The sequence below is a fragment of the Sphaeramia orbicularis genome, chromosome 12, assembly GCF_902148855.1.
Source record: "Sphaeramia orbicularis chromosome 12, fSphaOr1.1, whole genome shotgun sequence".
Lineage (NCBI taxonomy): Eukaryota > Metazoa > Chordata > Actinopteri > Kurtiformes > Apogonidae > Sphaeramia > Sphaeramia orbicularis.
In genome coordinates, this window is record NC_043968.1 from 37,209,485 (window position 1) to 37,231,345 (window position 21,861).

The following is a 21,861-nucleotide window of genomic DNA, read 5'->3' on the forward strand; positions in this document are numbered from 1 at the left end:
GGAAGTTGTGCCAAATCTGACAGCTGTGAATGAAAACAAAAAAAAAACAAAAAAAAAAACAAACAAAAAAAAAAAAACAAAAAAAAAACGGTTCACTGCAATTATGGTTTAGAAAGTACATCGAGGAAAACAACAAGAGGAGCAAAAGTAGGGTAATAGGAAACATCTGAAACCTTAATGTGCGGTATAATGTTATTTATGTAACACCAATAACAGCTCATCTACTTATTTTCATTTTAATCCGTCAAGTTCCGGAGTCACGCATGAACACACGCCCAGGCTGCACTTTTTCTGCCCCCCTCCTCAGCATTACTCTAGTCTGTACCGTTCATATGTCGGTATGGTAAAGTCCCACACGTCATGAACGCCCCATACACTGTAGGTGGTGGTGTGTTCTGATCCGTGACAGACCCACTCGGATGGGCAGCGGCTCCTGTCTGTGGACACCGGGCCGTCAGAAGGTACGTGGATCATGTCTCCGTGTTTTCAGGTTGTTGTAAACTTTCCTGCTCTTTGTCGTTAAGTGGCTGATGTTTGATTCATGTGTCCTGTTGGTTGAGTGGTAGTTCATTTGCATGGACAGGATCTGGGGACACAAAACAGTCCAAACTGCTACAAATGATACCTCATGAAAAAAAGTACAAAGTGGTAGTGGTGGTCAGGTCCTATAATGCAGACAAAACTTGTATTTTATGCAGGAATGAACAATAGAAGATGTGCAAAGTTAGTTAAATATTGTAAAAGTATTCATTCTCATGCAACTGAATAACGTCTCTCACTGTAACAGCACACACTGTATATTTGCTCTGTGTCCTGTATTTAGTTTCATTCCTTTTTTTTTTTTTTTACTACAACCTCTTACATTTGAGTAATTATAGGCTATAAATGCATTACATGTATAAATTAATGATATGATTAGCAGTAAATGAAATCTTAAAAAAATTATTTGTTACTTAAAAAGCAGTGGAGTAGAGTTGTCAAGTAGCATAAACTGGAAATACTGATGTAAAGTGAAACCAGCAATTTTATGTTGAAGCAGGTAGAACAAGAAGTACCTTTAAGTAATTTATACATGTTTGTTTATTTTTAATCTATATCCTTTACATTTATTATATATCTGTTTTTAATATCCTATATATGTTATAACTTTATCATCTTTGAGTCTATAAATTGTTATGTAAATCATCATTTTGTTATAAACTTGGAGTAAAATTAAAAACTTGCATTAAATTTGACTTGAAGTAAAGCAGCAAAAAATGAAGAAAGAAGAAGCTATGTCAGTATATATTTTATGTATTATTTTTCTATTTTACATGCAGACATGCAACACACACCCAGAGGTGTCAAGTAATGAAGTACAAATACTTTGTTACTTGACTTAAGTAGAAATTTCAGTTATCTATACTTTACTGGAGTAATTATTTTTCAGCCAGCTTTTTACTCCTTACATTTTCATGCAATTATCTGTATTTTCTACTCCTTACATCATAAAAATAGCCTCGTTACTCCTATTTCATTTCAGCTAGTTTTCATTCTGGCTTGTTCAAATAAAAAACACTATCCAGATAAATAGCTCCATCTGGATAGAGTGAATTAGATTGTGGTTGGATGAGAAGTATAAACATATACCATTCTGACACCCTATTGGTTTGGATGCGATCCATCACACCTGACTTTTTGCACCATTCCAATACGTGTGCCAACTAGTCAGCATATCTTCTGCTCCATGAAACACATGTTAATGCTCAGTAGGACTCATATATGGTTCTTTAATACATTTGCATGGGACTAAAATGCATGTATATGGCTGAAACAGTTAGACTAGTGCATCCTAAATGTTTCAACATTAACATTTTAATATAACATCATAGTCATTATGGCCTTTAGAAAATAGTTTTTTTGGGGAGGTGGGGTAGTGCACTACAGACCCCTGTGGAATCACTTAAGCTTTTGTCCTAATGGAATTTTTTCCCCCTTACATTTAGTTTTATACTTTAAGTAGTTTCGAAACCAGTACTTTTACACTTTCACTTGAATAAAAAGCTTGAGTTGATACTTCAACATCTACAGAAGTCTTTATAAACCCTAGTATCTATACTTCTAGCTGAGTAATAAATGTGAATACCTTTGACACCTCCACACACACCAATATTGACCCTCTATCATTAAACCATCAGTAGCAGAACATGCAGGAGCACATCAGGCACCCAGGGAGTAAATTAGGGGGTTAGGTGCCTTGCTTAAGGGCACATCAACCAGTCATATCTATCAATACAAATGCACAACAGTGACACTTTTTAAGCATTCAGCAGCTACTACAGTTACAGATGGACATATTTGCACCATCTGTTTTACATTTTATGAGGTGTGGTACTTGTTTGAGGTCTTTGTCTACCGTGTTCTATCTTTGAATGAGTGACCACTTCAGGGACACTTGGGAGTGTTGGGCCCTCAGCACAGCAGCATTAGTGAAAAGCTTCTGTCACACACATGGACCTCCTGTCAGTAACAACAAAGACACCCCCCCTCCCTCACCCCTCTCTTCGTCCCCTGCCTCCGCCACCGGTTACTTCAAAAACACGGCTTTGATGGCACCCGGCGCAGAGGGTCAGGTGGGGGCCTCGTTGACTTCGCCCTCTCTCATGAAAGGTTTCTGAAAGGTCGCTGGCATTGCACGCTCACTTGACCTTCCTTGTATCACAGTGTGTGCGTCGGTGGATGGGACGGGGGTGGCATTTGAGTACCCATGGGTGGTTGCAGCAAAGTAAATCCACCGCCTCAGATGGCACCCTGATGCCTGTGCATATAAAAGTGTGTGTGCTCTGAGTCAACACACCACAATAAGGTGTTTATTCTTTCTCTTGGCTGATACATAAACATTAGCCGCAAGAGCTTACAGCAGATTTGCCTGCTTCTGTTTACCTCTATATTCAAGTCTCACTCAATATAGAAAGAAATAAAAATTATGTGGGAAGCTTTTTACAAGGGATTAAACAACTGTTCTTTTATTAATTGATCAGTTTGGGCTAAAAAATGTCAGAAAATGTCAATTAGTCAAGATCACATGTCCTGATTAGTCAGTAATACCATTATAGAGGACCAAAAAAGCAGAAACCACAGATTTGTCTTCTTTAAAAAAAATAAATAAATACTCACTGCAATTAATTGATTATTAGAAAACTTGCAGAGTAATTTAACAGCTGAGAAGTTGACTTATTACAATTTAAAGTAAATCCACATATCACCTCAGTTTTCTGTATGGTTTGTGTTGTCAATAGCTGCACTAAAGATCTGTCATAGTTTAGTCTGAAACGTGGATCAACAAACAGTGAACGGAACAAAAATAATAACATCGCATAATATATTTTTATCTTCATAAGCCTCATAATCAAACTCATCCATGCAGAAGAAACATCACAGTTTCATCATCAAACTGGTCTTTTAATTTAGTGCTGTGTCCAAACAACAACAGTGCTTCTACGTCACATGATTAATCAATCATCAAAAAACTTTCTGAGTATTCGACTTGTTAGCATCAACAGCTGATTGAAATAGTTTATTTAAGCTGCTGTTTGGTTCCAGCACAGTGATCTAAAGCTTTACCCTGTAAAAAGATCAACAGCTTGTTTCACAACGCCCTTGTGTTTGACTTAATCCACTTATATTTAAAGTATGGCTGCTTTATTATAAAGAAAGAGGGCACAGACTAGCGTAAAATCGTATTAAGACGTCACAGCAGGCCTGATACTCTGTCTTTTGAATTCACCTGATGCAATAGTTGGCACTTTCTGAACATTGCATTGAAAATTTTCACTTCATCTCTGCATTTAAGTATCCATGAGAGTCAAACGCTTTACTAATATAGATTCTTTGACAATTTTTGTGTTTTTGTCAAATTCCTGCGTAAGCTCTGGTATTCAATATTAAAGAGAAATCAAGGAGAGTTACTGAGGCGGTAGTGACTGTGTCTCTACAGTTCTCTATCCTACTGTTCATGTTTTCATGCTTGTCTTTAAGGCTGTTTTTCAATCTCTGGTTTGTAAAATAACAGCCCCACCTGCGCTGCTTCAAAACGACAAATAAAACAACCTCAGCGTCAGAGACAGGAAGTGTGGTTACATCGTTGTAACCTGGTATGAGAAGTTTAACTCCTCCTGCTTAAGCACAGCATTATGCAACAGGTTCAAACTGCACGAAAGGCTGCAGGGAGGGTGACCCAGGGTGGAAGAAACACTCAAATCCTTGTGTGTTATGTGTTCAAAAGCTTACCTTAGTAGAAGTATGTAAGTATTATGTACTTAATGTATGAAAAGTAAGAGTCACTCTGTAGAACAGTGGCCCAGTTAGTGTTTTACTTGATATTTATGTTGCATTTACAGCTGTAGATGTTTGAGTTAGTTTAACCTCCTAAGACCCAGGACATGTCAGCAAAGTACAAGCTTTTTTGTTTTTTATTAAATAAGTGCCTATATTGGAAACATCATGATGCAACAGTTTTTTTCAGATGTAGTTTTTAAAATTTTTGTGGCATGTCCTTTGTGGTGGACAGTTTCCTTTTCTCTCTCTTTTTTTTTTTTTTGGATGAAGTTGTGAAACTCTTGTCCACAATTGTGGACAGTGGGTCTTAGGAGGTTAAAGGGGTTATATGTAGTATTAATCTAAAAACTATCAACCGCAGGGGGAAGTCCTGTACCAGTACACACTACCAGCTACTAAAACCACCAGTGAATTAATGCTGCATTGCCACAGATTGCATCACTCCCTGAATAAAGTATAAAGCTCATTATTTAATGCTACACATACACTATGGTCAAAATCACAATGTGTCTGATAGTCTTCATATGTTTTACTGCATCAGCTGATAGTTTACATGACAGCTCTGTTAGCTTTGCGCTGTTTTTAGACAGAAAACAGACACAGAAAAACCACAAATCACCTCTGTTTTCTGTACTATTTGTGTCATCAATAGCTGCAGTAAACATCTGTTTGGAATCATCCAAACACAGTCAGATCTGTCACAGTTTAGTCAGAACCTTGCAGCAACAAAAGGCAACTTAGCAAAGATAATAACATCACATAATAACTTTATACCTTCGTAAGCCTCATAATCAAACTCACCCTTGTAGACGAAACGCTTCGATTTCTGCTTTAAACTCCATTCCTTTCATTTAAAGCTATGTCCAGTGGTAAAAACAACAATAGTGCGTCTAGTTTTTTTTTACTTTGAAAGTTGTGTTTTTGCGGTTCTCATTCCATCTGATCACTTTCTGACACTTTGGTCAAAGGTGTTTAGGTGTTAGGGTTAGGGTCAGTTTTCCTCACCATGGAACACCTGCAGTGACTCACTACTCCCTCTAATGGTCACATAAATCCACCAGTCTGTCAGTGTAAACAGGTTCATATCTATACAATCCAATACACTGGTGTCTTTGGCAGAACTTCAGAGCTCCTTATTCTAAACTCTGTAATGATACTTTTAGGTCCTTTTTTGTATGTGAAAGTATAAACACTACATATAGCCCCTTTAATTTACAGCACCATGTGTTTGAGCCACTATCCTGAGATAACCATGAGAACCATCTAACAGGTCAAGTTTTCATAAGCTCAGAAAAGCTGGCCTTTTTTCAGCTTTTGACATGTATTTTCATGTGAATCCAAGAGGGTTTTAAAGAGTTTATTGATGTTAAGAAAGGAAATGTTTTCATCCTGTAAAAGAACACTTCATCCTTGAATTTATCACATTCACAACATTTAACATCAACACGTGAAGGAGATTGAAAATGGTAGTGAAAAATTGTCAAATAAATGGTGTGGAGTAAAATATATAATATTGATGCAGTGGAACACAAGTATAAAGCAGGATCAAATGGAAACAGTCAACTGATTAAATACAGGGTGGGGAAGCAAAATTTACAATGAACATTTAGTTGTTTGTTCTCAGCAGGCACTACATCAATTGTTTTGAAACCAAACATATATCGATGTCATAATCATACCTAACACTATTATCCATACCTTTTCAGAAACTTTTGCCCAAATGAGTAATCAGGAAAGCAAACGTCAAAGAGTGTGTGATTTGCTGAATGCACTCGTCACACCAAAGGAGATTTCAAAAATAGTTGGAGTGTCCATAAAGACTGTTTATAATGTAAGAAGAGAATGACTATGAGCAAAACTATTAGGAGAAAGTCTGGAAGATACTATTAAAGAAGAATGGGAGAAGCTGTCACCCGAATATTTGAGGAACACTTGCGCAAGTTTCAGGAAGCGTGTGAAGGCAGTTATTGAGAAAGAAGGAGGACACATAGAATAAAAACATTTTCTATTATGTCAATTTTCTTGTGGCAAATACATTTTCATGACTTTCAATAAACTAATTGGTCATACACTGTCTTTCAATCCCTGCCTCAAAATATTGTAAATTTTGCTTCCCCACCCTGTACTTTGCATTACACTAGCCACTGTCATGCACATGACAACATACGGTGCTTCAGTTTCTTATTTGTGGATTTTTAGAAAATTCTGTATCATTTGTGCTATTGTGTTTGTAATTTTCAGTTTAGTTTTGCTATGAAAATCAACATTAATAAAAAAGAAAAAAGAAATGATGGAATGAGATGGGATTTTACATTGAGAAGAATTACTTCCAGTTCCAACAGATAAGGCAAAAAAGACCAAATATCTAAATCGCAAGAGAAATGCGACTAGTAGAATTCATCCAAATATAGTAATCCTGAGTATTAATACTTGACACGCCTATTTGTGTCGTCTCCCCTGATGACACTGCACTCAGTGATTCAGGCGTTACAGTAAAGAACGTGACTTGTGCCCTGGTCCTGACAGTGACACTGTGACGAGCACTGCAGACTCAAGCACTTGTGGTCATATATTCCTGATCTGAGTTTAGTATTTCAGCTCTATTAATAGTCACTCCCAACCTCTACCTCTCGGGCTCACACACATACACACAAATGCATGCAAACACACACAGCTCTCCGGCAGGCCTCAAATATCACATCGACCGTCACTAAGTCGAAGAAAACTGCTGCAGTGGAGGCAGTTTGGTGTGAGCGCACAAAGCAGGGCTGGAGAAAATGCTTACAAAAGGTGCTCAAAAGCTCAACGGAGGCTGGTTTTTACAAGTCCTGAAGGTATGGGTGGTGTTAATCTACTTGTGCTGAGGTTTAGATCACTGGTTTGTTATCTTGCTTTTGGTTTTTAGCTGTGAAAAACTGCCAGGCATCTTCCTTTCCCGTCCTCCAAATTACGCTTACTTTAGATAAAATTTTCCTCACACAGTCTTGATGTGAGGAGGTGTTTGGTTGTTGGTTTAGTTTTAAGCCCCGCCAGTTGGAGTAGAATAAGTGTAGGGTTCATTCGCTCACTTGTGGTGACAATATGATGAAGTCTTTCTCTCTTTTTTTCTTTTTCTTTGTCTCTGCCTCTTCCTCTCAGGTTGTTTAAGGCGTCAAAGGCGCAAAACATCAAACCTCCCCCTCTGCCTCCTCCGCTCTCCTCCCCTGCCAGCCTATCTTTTTCCTCTGGAGGAAAAGGGGTGTGTGTCAGAATACGCTGCAGTAGAGAAAAGGTGACGGCCACATCGAACCTTTCTCCAAAACCGAGGAAATCTCATCTCTGAAAACAAGCTCTGTGAAGGAGGTGTCATTTAAGGGTTTCTTCGAGGTCTTTTGGATATTTACAGCCATGTCGCCTTTCCTCCGGATTGGCTTCTCTAACTTTGAGATTGATCCTGGTCTGGCCTACCATGAGGAGGTGCTGAACCCGTACTGTGCTGTGTACATGAAGGAGGCCATCGACACAGGTAGGACACTTGGGATTCATCTATACAGGTCATAAGTCATAAGGAGGAAATATAACGATTACTTAAAATTAACCTGTTTTAGTCTGTTTGTAAATTGCTCAAATATCTAAGACTCACAAAAATTCATTAGAAATAAACCAAAACTGAAAAAAGCTGAAGCAGGAGAATGAAATAATTTTGATTTTGTAATTTTGGTTGTTTTTTTTTTTTCAAAATTAACAAACCTGAAGTCATCATTTCTCATGTTTTAATGGTTTGTCGTGTGGTGTTGGGGTGAATATAATGTTCTTTCATTATATCACCTGTCAAATAAGAGTAAAATGATTCAATGAAGAAGTGTCGAGCAGTATCTCATTAGTTAATCTAGATCCTGCACCTGTAATCGTTCATTGTGGATCCATAAAGCCTCAGATTTGCTCACTTTCATTATTTAAAATATAAAAACTGTGCAGCTGCCACCCAGGATATGATATGTGTAGTGTGTCTGTTTGTTTAAATTGGTTTTTAAAAAAAAGCCAAAGTCGCATCAAAGTGTGTACAAACAGGGATCACAGTGGTGATACAAAATACACAAGTAGAGAAACAACAATTTTCATTTTAATCTGTGAAAAAAGCTAATAAAATGTAGCTTATTACTGTCAAAAACATAACCTACAGCATAACAAAGGCTTGACATACAGGAAATCAGGCTCCATACAGCTGAATTAAGGGCTTGAAATAATACGCCATGGTGTCATTTACTCTTTTCAGAAGCTCATTGTGGTTGTTCAGTATCATAAATTTGGGAAACTTCCTAATTAGCGATAAGAGTACAGAGCCCAGATATCTTAGTTCTACATCTGTCTGTCTTCAACCGCTGGTGAATATGAGTTCAGGACGAGGCTAAAAACAGTTTGACACTGAGAGGAAAGAGGAGGGTTCTGATGTTTCTTTTCCTCTTCCGTAAAACCACAAGACTGGTCGTAAGAGGCACCACAGTGTGTATTTTATTTAGACCACTGACTCACTGAGAGGACAAAGTCATTCAGTTTCATTTCACTTCAGCTCATAAAAGGCCTCAGTGACTCTAGAGTGAAGCCCCAGAGAACAGATATATAAGGATGTTAATGCTTCAGTTACACACACTGCACCACAATGGACTGAGTTATGTTTAGTACAGTGTCTTCCTTTAGTATAAACAAGAAACAATGATTTGACGTTGATTGTCCTAATTATTCAAATGGACTTTTAGGACATACAGTTCTGTGCCTAAACTCGTAGTCCAACATTAATTAGATTTGTTGGTTTAATAAAGTTCTAACGATCACATATTAAGATACAATCTGGATATATGTGAAGTATGTACAGCCGTAAAAACAAAAGTTTAAAGGAAAAAACAGCTTCTATAAACCAAAGTGTGACCTCTCTTTGTACTTTACATGTCTTTAACTTTTTTGTTCAGACAATATAAGATTTATTGTATTAATTTCCTGATGTTTTATAGCAGGTTTTGTTCAACACATGTCAGACGTTTCTAACTGTTCGTGTTGCTTCTTGTTATGGGGTCAAGGGTCACAACAAATACTGACTATAACATTTAGAACCCATTTAGCTCAGTTTTTTTTTTTTTTTTTGTCTTTTAACGCTATACATATATTTACTGTATTTTCTTTTTGTATCTGAAGAAAAAATAATGATAAATAAATTTGTATGCTCATTTCAACGCTGCGAAAACAACAAAGCTAAAGGTGGTTAAAGACTTTTACACAGGACTGTATCTCTTAGCTTTATCATGATGCATATTGGGATATACCCATGATTTATGTCTTTATTTATTAATTAATTTATTTATTTGGCCTTGTAAAATGTTAAAACATATTAAACTGAAGATTGTGAGGAGGTTTTGATTTGCAAAATGATACACTGTTTAAAAAGGAATTAAAGATAAATAGATTTACAACAACTATAACATCATTTTCTTTTTAAAACAAAATCTGTGTGCACTGATTATTGACAAGTCCACTGTTACTGCCTTTGCACTGTTACAAAAATCTGTAATTACAGACAGTATTATACAGTTATTGGTAATAAAAGGCTCCACACATTTCATGCACTACATACACAGTGCTCTGTAGGAATCGCTCTAGGACAGATGATTTAATCTGCTTCGTATTAAGACATTGCAGCTGTTGTAACTATGCTGCAAAATGACAGCATCTAAAGAATTCATATAATATATGATAAATGAAAACTGGTTCACAGGTTCATCTGATGTATCACACACCACTACTATACGGTAAGTGTAAGTGTTATGGATTATTTACTATCCTCTGGGGACCCTCCAGACAAAAATGTACACACACACACACACACACACACACACACAAAGACCTGCTATAAAATCATCATATGTCGATATTTTTTCTGCATTAATCTCTCAAACAACTTCAGCTCTACTTAAACTCCCAAAAGTTCAGACATTGTCAGGAATTTAACTCCTTAAATGCCAGTTTGAATATAAGATCAGATATGCCTTTATTGGTCCCACCGTGGGGAAATTACAGCGTTAGCAGAAGCAAAAAAAGAATTATAAAAAGACAGGCAGAAACACTCAAGAGTGAACAGGAAATATAAAAGCAAATCTTCTATTTATATGACTTGTTTTTTGCATATATGTAATTTGCATATTTAGTATAGCTGTACGTATAGTATATGATAAATGTGAAATCATGTTATTATTTATGTAACACTATACAAAATTAGATATCTTTTATATAGTGAATAGTGGGGGCTGGGGCATTGCTGGTGATTGGATGTGTCAAAAAGTACAAATAACACTGATTTCATTGATTTAGTATTTTTTTATGTGAGTTTAAAAAATGTGGTTTCAATGTAAGTCAATGAGATATTTCTTGTCGAGAGGGTCCTGCACTGCACAAAAACTACTGATGCAATGAAATTAATGTTATTGCTAATCTCTAACATGTCCAAGACTCTAATATAAAATAATGCCACATCCCTCCACTATTTCTTATATGAAAAAAAGGTTTTATTTTTTAATAAAACAAGTGGCGTGGTGCATTCAAATGTCATTTAAAGGGTTAAAATCCTGGAAAATCTTGAACATTTTGTAGTTTTGAGCAGAGTTGAAGTAGTTTAACAGATTTCTGCAGGAAACAAAAACAGAAAAACATTTATTATACAATGATTTTATAGCAGTTTTATTGTATGTACGTTTTTGGTTGGAGGGTCCCCAGAGGGTGCAAAAAGTGTCTGTAGTGTATAATAGATCGTGTAATAGATAGATTATTCATAGCGTGTAATAGATCTGTAAGAGTAACTGACATTAGATTAAAAAGATGTGTTTCTTTACATGCGTTGTAGATTCAAAACAGAAATTGTTGTTTCCTGTAGATCATATTTGAAGAATAATTTTAGTTTGTAATAAGCCATGTGGTTTGAACCGTGTGCATTATACAACACTGGCTACTATTCAGCTACAACACATTTAAGCATGACCAACTTCCAAGTTTTGAGGTTAAAAATTACAAACTTGGTTTTCCCCTGATATCTGTTCTTAGCCGTCAGTGGCTCATTAGTGACATGTACTGTAACTGCACATCACATGAGCCTTAGTAGTTTGAGTCTTTATAACTGACATGTCACTCACTGGCACCACGCTGAGTTTATAAAATTAGGAGCTGATGATGAGACTGAAAAACTGTACAAAATAAAAAATAACGACAGATCCCACCAGGCTTTTTGGCTCACTGCGGCCGATTTGATCTTCAAAGCTGAGGCTGTGTAACGAGGCCTCCCCTACGTTCATTTGAAGTCCTCTACAAAGTGGACGGTCTGCAGAATTTGTCTTTTGGGGGGAGGGGGGGCGGGTAGTTTCTGCCAAGCACACATCCTCTATGACAGCAAATGAGAATTATTTACATTTTCTGATCAATCTGTTACCCTTAGTAGTTATTTATTTCATAGAGGTTTGTATACTCATAACTCAAAACATAAAATGCTAAGATCATAGCAGCGATTGTTAAAAGGTAGCGACCAGTCTGTCATCAGAGATTCTAGAGCTTTTAGTTAATAGTCTTAACAGAAGTGTTTTTTATAAAATGTTGCCTTAACCTGCTTAAATAATACTTTCATCATATCAAATATTGCATTAGACTGAAAATATGTCTATGAATATACGTGCTTATTGCAGACACATTGTTATTGTATAAATCAGGGGTGTCAAACATGTGGCCCGGGGGCCAAAACCGGCCCGCCAAAGGTTCCAGTCTGGCCCACGAGATAAAATTTGCAAAAATTACACTTCAGATATTAACAATCAAGGATGTCGAACTCATTTTAGTTGAGGTTCCACTTACAGGACAATGTGATCTCAACTAAAACAATAGCATAATAACCTATAAATAATGACTCCAAATTTTCTTAGTTTATTGTGACAAACATAATATTACATTGCACCTATAAATAATGACAACTCCATGTTTTTCTCTTTGTTTTAGTGTAAAAACTTACATTAAATTATGAAAATATTAACATTTACGAACTATTCTTTCACAATAAAATGTGAAAAACCTGAAATTTTGTAAGTAAAATTTTAACATTATACTTCCTGTTATTAAATTGATTTGTGCCTTTGTAGATCCAATCCATAATACACATGTATAAGTGGTAAGTTGAGGTGTAATATTGTTAAAATTGCACTTATTTTTCTCAAGAAAGCTCATTTTTTCAGGTTATTCACATCATTTTTGTTTGGATAGTTTGTAAATGTACATATTTTCATAATTTAATTTTGATCGTACTAAAACAAAGAGAAAAATTTGGAGTCGTCATTATTTACAAGTATTTATGCTGTTGTTTTACTGGTCCGGCCCACTGGAGATCAGTTTGGGCTTAATGTGGCCCCTGAGCTTAAATGAGTTTGACACCCCTGGTATAAATGAAAAAGTATCAAAAATAAACAAGGTAAGTTTGTTCATCAGGCAGCTTAGTAGAACTGTGAAATGACTTACTCAATATATCTTTATTATACTTGTGGTAAAATGTTGTATATTAATATAAACTCATTATCAAACATTATAAAGGTTGTTTAAAAAAATGGCCGTTATAATAAGGATTAAGAAGAAGAAACATTAACATAAAAACAAATATAATTGCAGTAATATGATCTTATAAATAACACTGATGTGAGGGTAACACAATACAGTCTGATTATCAGGTACAATAACTGCACAGCCATCGTGTTAAGAATTGTTCCTCAAAGTTACAACTACTGCTTCACAGTTTCCTTTTTTCTGCCGCGATCTATTTATGGGAAAGATTAGTCTCAGGTAACTTCCACTTTTGGATTTCTTTTTAAGTGACAATAACCTGCTGAGTCGAGGCTTAGAAATGTAAATGCTGCAGGTAGAATCGATTTAGTGCTCGTAGTTTGTTTAGCGGCTGCCGACAATACGGAGTAAGCCCAGCTGTGAAGAGTTTACACCTAAAAGAAAAGGATGAACGTCAGTAACTGTAACCGAATGCCGTCATTAAGCGTCGTACATAACATAAAAGAGAGTAAATGTCGACTCCTTCAAAGCAGCAGAGGCAGGAGAACAGAACTGAGTGTAAATGCCACCTTAGTTCTTTTTCAGAGAATAACACAGGAACTGACTGCACTGAGACACCTCGTCAACTCTCACTGTGCAGAACGCAGCACGGAAACTTTCCTAAACACACACAGTCTGATGTTGCTTGTGTATCTGAGCAGAAACAGAAATATTTTCCTCTCTGGGTGTTTTAATCGGTACACACCAGCTGGCAGGACAGACAGGCGATGAGCCGATGATGGAGAAGGCCACAGATCACTTTAGGAGTAAAAAGCTTAACGGTTTTATTGTTGAAGCAGGATGGCATGTGGCTGTTATGTAAGTGGATATATGGGATGTTACTGCAGAGAGAAACCAACAGATGGATGTCAGTTATGGAGGCCAGGAGGGGCTGTTTGATATGACCGAAAATCTCCAAAATACCGTGAAATAGTAATCATAAAAGTCTGCTGGACAGGTGGTCAAACTTTCAAATAGTTTAGCCCACAAAAAAATTACACTCAACACCACGAGCGCTTCACTTAGAGTCCTATAAATGATTCCTGTTTAAAGCTGATTTCTTCTACGAATAAGAGCTTTGGGCTGTGTAAGAGCATCTAATCCGTGGTGAGTGTTACACTAAAAATTTAACCTATCTGCTCAGATTAAGTACTAGTGTCAGGTTTCGTCAACAAGAGGAAATCTTTTCCATCATCCGGATGTTAATCAGGATATAATCATTATGGGAAAAAGCTGGTGATATCCTATATTTGTCATAGTATCAACTATCATGTAAAGACTAAAACCATCACTGCGTTATTCAGTATCTTATAGGATCAATCCTGAGTTCATTGGGTCATTCACTCAGTAGTTTATAGCAAATATGACTGAAAGGCCCTGGTGTTTCTCTGATGTTGTGGCTGTTAAGAGTATTAACAGTATTATTAACAGACAGTACTTGTGCAGGGCCATTGTCAGGATTTTAGAGCTAATTCACTAAAAATGGTATAAAGCTTTCCATGGGAATTTGTTGTATGATTTTATAGGAGATCTTGCTTTGGTCTGACGTCTTCCTTATCTTTATATCAAATCCTCCTTATCTTTGATTTACCCTACTGCGGCCTCCTCATTAAAATACCCAAGTTACTACAAATAATACTAAGATCATAGATCCAAACACACAGCAGTGCACATGTTCACGGCAGCCTGGACTTTAATGAGTTTTCAGTTATTACACTGTTATCCATAAAGGTTGAATAAAACATTTTTACCTCTTGTCATGAAATGATTCTGATAATGTGATTTATTCTTCATAGATAAAGTATAATTGGGACTCAGCATGTAATCATTGTACGTGGTCAAAAGTGATTACTGATGTGTATAAAAAGGAATAAAAAAGGATTGTGTCTGAAAACAAAATTATTCTAACTTTATGGATGACAGTGTGTTTAACTGACCCAGACAAACAGGTATTTCAGTTTAGAGATACTGCTTATTGTTTTCACTGCTTGTGTTTGGTCTTATTGATGTATAATGAAACGCACTAATGTTTTATTTTACCATAAAGCCAAATAATACAGGCAAAATAATGAGTTTTTCTGTGATCACTTGAAACCACTATACACTCAACAAGAAGATAATAATTTTGCACGAGTATTGAAATGAAACTCAATGAGGAAATCAGAAAATGCACCTAAGTTTCATATTGTTTTCTGTACTTTGCTAAGAATAAGCCACAGTGACAGTGAAGTTTTTTATTTCTGCAGAAAAGGGCCAGGTTTATAAGCAGAAGAAGCCCACTATGTACCCGCCATGGAGCACAACGTTTGATGCTCACATCCACCGCGGGCGCATCATGCATGTGATGGTGAAAGACCGGACGGCTGAGCTCAAGTCTGAGGCCACGGTGGCCCTCGACTCTCTGGCAACACGCTGCAAGAAGGAAAATGGCAAACTGGAGATTTGGGTTAGTACAGTGTCTGTATGTTCTCTTGGACCAGCTGTTTGGTTACGCCAACAAAATCCAGATGGACTGTCTCTTTTTGGGGTCAAAAAAACAAATATTCAAAAAAGGGTAATCCTCCTTTTAGTCAAGAGAAAAAAACATGTGTTACCTTCATTAAAATGCACAGCAAGAGGACATTAGTTTCGTTTTATCCAACTGATCTAAGTCATGTCATTAAGCGGGTAAATACTAATGTAATTAACCAAGCCTGTTTTCTGAGTATGGCAAAATATCAACAGTGAAAAAGACCTGAGTCTCTTAAAAACACAAACTGTCTTTATAACTGACCCAGTGTGTTTTTATCTTTTTATTGCTATGAAACAGTTTGTGGTCTTGTGCTCATGAGAAAACAAGGCCTATTATGATGAGACATTAAAGTAATTACTGCTCACATGCTGTAATTGTGTCACTACAACACATCTACATCAGTGAGATCAAGATAAAAAATGAGTTTAATACCAACTCTCTAGAGATTAAATGATTAAAATACCAGATATTGTCTGAGATGTTCACAAGTGTTTCCTAATGGGCAAAACTGACCAATTTCACTAAAAAAAACCATGTCAACAATTACACTATCATCATTAGTTTACCATTCTACTTTCAAGTGTAACCAGTCTGTTTCTTTTACCAGCTGCTCTTTAACTATGAAATACATCAGAAGTAAACAATGAATCATATCACGTTCATGATATGAATGATATTATATCAAGTAATGAGTTTTCTCAAGGGCTGATCATAGACACACACTGTTTCCATCCACACACAGTTAATGGAGCATCATTTTGAATCCACATCCTTCCCATTTCATTCTGTCTGTATTTTTCTCATGAATTTCTTTCCTAAAATGCTGCTTTTGTTTCTATTTTCCCCCTCTCATTTCTTCCTTTTCTTTTTGTGTCTCAGCTGGAGCTGAAGCCACAGGGCCGCCTGCTGATGGAGGCCAGATATTATCTGGAGAAAAGCGGTGAGTGGTTCAACCCTTCTGGCTCAAACTACTGCTGCCACATCAGTTTCAATATGTGCACTTTACTGTAACACACAGGGATTTGCAGCTTTGTAAATCATGACCAAATGAAAGCAATAGTTCCAGGGAAATCTGTCAAACTGAAAGTAGAATTCAGCTCCCTGAAGTTGCATATTTCATTTAAAAGCCTTGTGTTTTCTCTGTCTTTGATACAAGTGCTCTGTGCTGTATTCTTACTAGAAATGATTTGTCAACATTTAAGTTCCTTTTTTCATTTCATGGGAATCATTTCTGCTGCCAGACACAGGCCATGTCATCATAGTGCGTCACGGAAAACTTAAAGTGCATCTGAATCTCAGTTCCTTCATAGCTGTCTTTACACACACAGTAAAACATCACTTTTCCTCATTTTATTATATTTTTTGATGTTGACCAGATGATCTAACACACTTTTGGACATTAAAAAAGATTATTTAGCTTGAAAAAAAAATCTGCTGTATCAACACAATGAACCAGTGCAAACTGTTGGCAATTATCCAGACTATATTTGTAGCCACAAAAGCCTGTATCTCTGGCATCCTCATGTGTTTTAATGAGGTTTAATCGTCCAAGCCTAATTACATTTTCCAAAACTAAAAATAGGACTTTGGATGGTTTGCCCCCTGCTGGTTCTGCACACTGCAGTCAGTCCTTTGTGTTACATCACTCTCACTGGTATTTTCCTGACATTAACAACGTGCCAAGCTCTGAGAACTTAGTGACAAGTAAATGGAAGAAGCCGTCTCATGTTTCTTAATAAACTTTACCAATAGGAAATCAGAGAATGTGAGGAACAACAGGTGTCAGAGAGGCTAGGATGCAGTCACACTGAACTTCCTCCCATCAACACCGAGACACACACTGTACACTTATCTCACCAATTTAATAACTAATATGCACTGTGGCTGGTGATATAATCCATTTTAGCAGTGTATAAATAGGCTTAGTACATTTTATTTTATGAACTGGTATTTTTGCTTTCAAGAGTAAAATGAAAAAGAACATTTTAGGGAAAATCACCAGCTAGAGATATTTCTTGTGTGTTGATTATGTGCATAATCACTGTTTTCTGTCACCAATTTGGGATTATTTTTCTATAATAGAGAGATAACAAAAGCAAAACTGTAGCTGAAGATGTTGCATCAAGTGTTCGGAAAATGAATATACCGATGTTTGTGATTTAAGGGAAAAAGGGCTGGAACTGATTATCGTCAAACAATTTACGTTCAATCCAACTTCTTTTTAATCAGTTCATCAACTAGTGAGATATTAAAATTATATTTACTGGTTTCAGGTTTCTGTTTTTCTGTGTGTAATTATTAAAATATGCTACAACTAAAACCAGACATTTAACAAGATGTTATTTTATCGTTGCGGAGCTGAATATTTCACAATTTCTTTCAACCCAATTTAACAACAAGCCTTACCTATAAATCATGAAAGAAGTGAGTTTATGTGCATGCTCTTTGTCATTTTTGGATTAGTGGATTTTCCATTTCTGTTTCACCTTGTAATATTTTTCTGGATAGGTGAATCATTTTGAAGAAATATAAATTCTTCAAATCAAAACTTTAATTTTTAGTCTGTGCAATAAAGAAATAGTGACTATTATTTTTTTTCATCTCACCAAGAAAATATCAGAATTGCAAAATTTTGTACTAACAAGAAAATGTCCCCCCCCCCCAAAAAAAAAAAGAAAAAAAAAGAAAACCCTCTGGGACCCAGCTGAGTCAACCCAGTCTTTAGGGGTCGATGCTCTAAAACTGCCTGTACCAAAATGGGTCACAAAACTGTGTTTAGTAGGTCACCAAATGTCAGTAAAATAGAACAAAGAGTACAGCAAGAATATGATGTGTGAATTCATGTTCCTCATCAAAATAGAAAAGGAGATTAGAAATGGTGACTAAAAGGATGTAAAGGACAAAAACAATGAAACAACATGAAACTGTAAAAGATGAAAACACAGTAAAACAAAAACAAGAGACTCAGGTACAGTGAAAAGTCAGTCACATATTTGTGTTGTTCCTTGAATTTTCAATTTGTCTGTTATTAGTTATTATACTGACATTTTACACATTTTATCGGCATTATTCTATCTTTGACAGATGATCTGACAAGTACATCTATTCAACATTGTTTTGATGATGGAACATAAAGTAAAAATGTTGACATTATAGCAGTTTATGACTTTGTACATTTGGGTCCTGAAGAGACTCAAAACTGATCACTTGGGTCTTGCTATAAAAACTTTGGGAACCATAGTTCTAGAGGATTCATCATTTTTATCAGGAAGATAGACAGCAAATTAACTGGTACTGGAAGTACCGATCAGAAGCAGCCTTGGTTTAAATTTCTATTAATTAATCCAGGAGTTAATAGAACAATTAATAATGCTAGGTTTTTGAACATCTGTAAGTGTTGCTGAAGAGAACAGTGTTAATCGATTTCTGTGAAAAGGCGGCCAGTGTAAGTGTAAACGTTATATTGTCATTTTACTGCTTATGCACTAAAACAAAGAGAAAAATATGGAGTTGTCATTTTATATATAGGTTATTACCCTGCCCCCAAAGGGAAGGCCGGGGGTATTGTTTTTGGTTTGGCTTGTTTTTTTCTTTGTTTGTTAACAGTCTAGCAGCAAAACTATTAGTTGAATTCATACCAGATTGGGTTTATAGATTGCCAGTGACCCAGAATAGATCTGATTACATTTTGGGAAAAGTAGGTCAAAGTTAAAAAATTTTTATGAATTAAAAAAAAAAAAAAATTCTTCTTCCATTTACTTACAATGGGTGAAATTTCAAATTTCTATGAAAACATACATTTTGTTTCAATTTACTTCAAACTTGGCACATATATAGAGGCGACTGATATTCTGGCATCAGCACACGCATAGACATGATGATATCAGCTGGATCGATGCCAAAATAATGTACAATACTTACAAGGTGCAGGCTTTGTTGTGCCTGGCACCACTTGTGTTATTATTTTTCTGATCCAGCCTCCTTGAGATAATATTGGTCTGTATGTGGAACCTGAACTGAAATGAGTTTGACACCCATGTTCCAAATTAAAAGCTTGAGCTCTGTTTGTCTGGATAATAATAGTTAAAATAGTTGGTGTTACAGTCAGGACACTGAAAATAATGTGGCATCAGTAAAATCATCTCCATGCCTGAGACCGGAAAATGTGTTTTGTTAACCTTTATTGCCTGTTGTTGCAAATATGCAACATACCCAAAACACTATCTATGTTACGTGCTATCGGCAAATTAACAATCTCCACTCGCATCTAACCAAAAGCAAAAACACAAATAAGTATTTTTTAGTATACTTTTTATAAATTCAGGCCCCGTAACCCGGGGTTTCAGGTAATGAATAAATGAATGAATAAATTCAGATGTTAAGGGGTTAATGTTGCATGTTGCACCATGGCAGCCATGGTTTGGGGCAACCATGGTTTGAATCCCGCTCTGTCCATGTGCTGTTGTGTCCTTGGGCAAGACACTTCACCCTCCTTGCCTCCAGTGCTGCTACTCACACTGGTGTGTGAATGTTTGGTGGTGGTCAGAGGGCCCGTAGGCGCAGATTGGCAGCCATGCTTCCGTCAGTCTGCCCTAGGGCAACTGTGGCTACAAATGTAGTTTACCACCACCAGAGGGGGAATGTGAGAGTGAATGAATAATGGATCTTCTGTACGCGCTTTGAGTATGCATTCATAGAATAGCGCTATATAAATCTAATCCATTATTATTATTATCATTTTTATTATTATGTTGAAATGGTGTCTTCTCTCTGTGTTTCTGTCATGAATGTAATGAAATCTGTTGGGTGTTTCAGACGCCGTGGGTCAGACTGATGGAGAACCAGACACTGAACGGGAAAGAGAAGGTCTGTTCGCCCTCCATCAGAGACGAGGTGCCATTAAACAGGCCAAAGTTCACGTTGTCAAGTGCCATGAGTTTAGCGCCACCTTCTTCCCTCAGCCAACCTTCTGCTCCGTCTGTAAAGAGTTTGTGTGGTATGCAAAGGAACTCGCATAACAAACCACACCAAATGAGTCATTTTCCTCTTAAACATTACTCATTTAATTTGCTTTTCTCCACTGCAGGGGTCTTAACAAGCAGGGTTATCAGTGCAGACGTAAGTGTGAGATTATTTTTCACTGCTGTTGAGTATGGTAAAGCTTTCCCATCCATCTAACCCAGTCATTTCACATCTTTTAGAATGCAATGCAGCTATCCACAAAAAATGCATTGACAAAGTTATCGCCAAATGCACGGGTTCAGCGATCAACAGCAAAGAAACAATGGTAAGTTCAGCAAACACAGCCTCTTTCACACGTTCATAGTCACCGTTTCACATGTGAGTTAAATATGGAGATGGTTAATATGTGTAAGAGATTTGTTTAATTGTGGTTATAATGCCTTCTGAACATCAGCTGTGGTTTTTACTTTCCTTCTCATCTTTCACTTCCTCCTCAGTCACATGTGTCCTCCATATTAACCCATAAAGACCCAAACATCCACCATCGACCAAAATCATCTACTAATCTAAACTGTTTAATACCTGTTAATCCACTGATCCTATCAATACATGTAAATAATTGGTGTAAAGTACAGTTATTCATCTTTTCATGGTCATCAAATATGATCCATTTGGACGTTCAGAGGCTCCGTAGTTACTGAGGAAACACCATCATCTTCTACAACATTTATTCACCAGTAAAACCCATGGAGTTGGATCAATGACAGTGGATGGATACACTTGGCTACATTCACTTATTGATAGACTTGACTGAAAAAGTCACACTTTTCTTCAGTTTTCTCTGTTTCTGATATAATAACCCTTAACTTTGATCTGAGCTTTTATGAACAGCTATATGATCAGTAAATTAAATGTAGGAAAATACATGATTGCCATTGAAAAAATATAAAGCAAAGAGAATAATATTACAATAAATAGTGATAAATCACTTAAGAAAGGATAAATATAGAGGAAAAATTCATTTGGAACTGCCACAAAAGTAGCACTGGGTTTTTATGGGTTAATAGTACAGTTTATAAAGTACAAAACGGCCCACCATGTTTTTTTTTTTTTTTGTACTTAATAATCCTAATCTGAGTGATTTTTTTTGTTGCAGATACACAAGGAGCGATTTAAGATTGACATGCCCCACAGGTTTAAAGTCTACAACTACAAAAGCCCCACCTTCTGTGAACACTGTGGCACTCTGCTGTGGGGGCTGGCCAAGCAGGGGCTCAAATGTGAGGGTGAGGGGGGAAACTTTTGTGATTTCTGAAATAAAAGCATTGAAACTTGAAAGAAATCTTTACTTTGTCACCAGTAGGACTCATAGTTGTTGGTAGATTTTCCATCGTGAATGTGAGTTAAGTTTACATATAATACATTAAATAGCTACACAAAACATGTCATATTTAATTACACTTTTTCATGTGTGT

At 36.4% G+C, this 21,861-nt stretch overlaps 1 protein-coding gene across 3 annotated transcripts in view; it reads left to right on the plus strand.

Annotated features, from left to right (window-relative positions):
* Positions 1-347: 347 nt before the first annotated feature.
* Positions 348-21,861, plus strand: part of prkcq (protein kinase C, theta) — a 31,271-nt gene continuing 9,757 nt past the window's right edge. The window contains exons 1-8 of one of the 3 annotated variants that reach the window (XM_030149893.1): positions 348-461; positions 7,456-7,822; positions 15,159-15,358; positions 16,304-16,364; positions 20,240-20,420; positions 20,511-20,542; positions 20,626-20,711; positions 21,543-21,672. In XM_030149893.1, coding sequence (XP_030005753.1) covers positions 7,705-7,822; positions 15,159-15,358; positions 16,304-16,364; positions 20,240-20,420; positions 20,511-20,542; positions 20,626-20,711; positions 21,543-21,672 — 808 coding nt within the window. In that variant the 5' untranslated portion in view covers positions 348-461; positions 7,456-7,704. Of the gene's footprint in view, positions 462-7,026; positions 7,152-7,455; positions 7,823-15,158; positions 15,359-16,303; positions 16,365-20,239; positions 20,421-20,510; positions 20,543-20,625; positions 20,712-21,542; positions 21,673-21,861 lie in introns of those variants that run through there. The other 2 variants (XM_030149894.1, XM_030149895.1) reach the window with 2 other exon arrangements.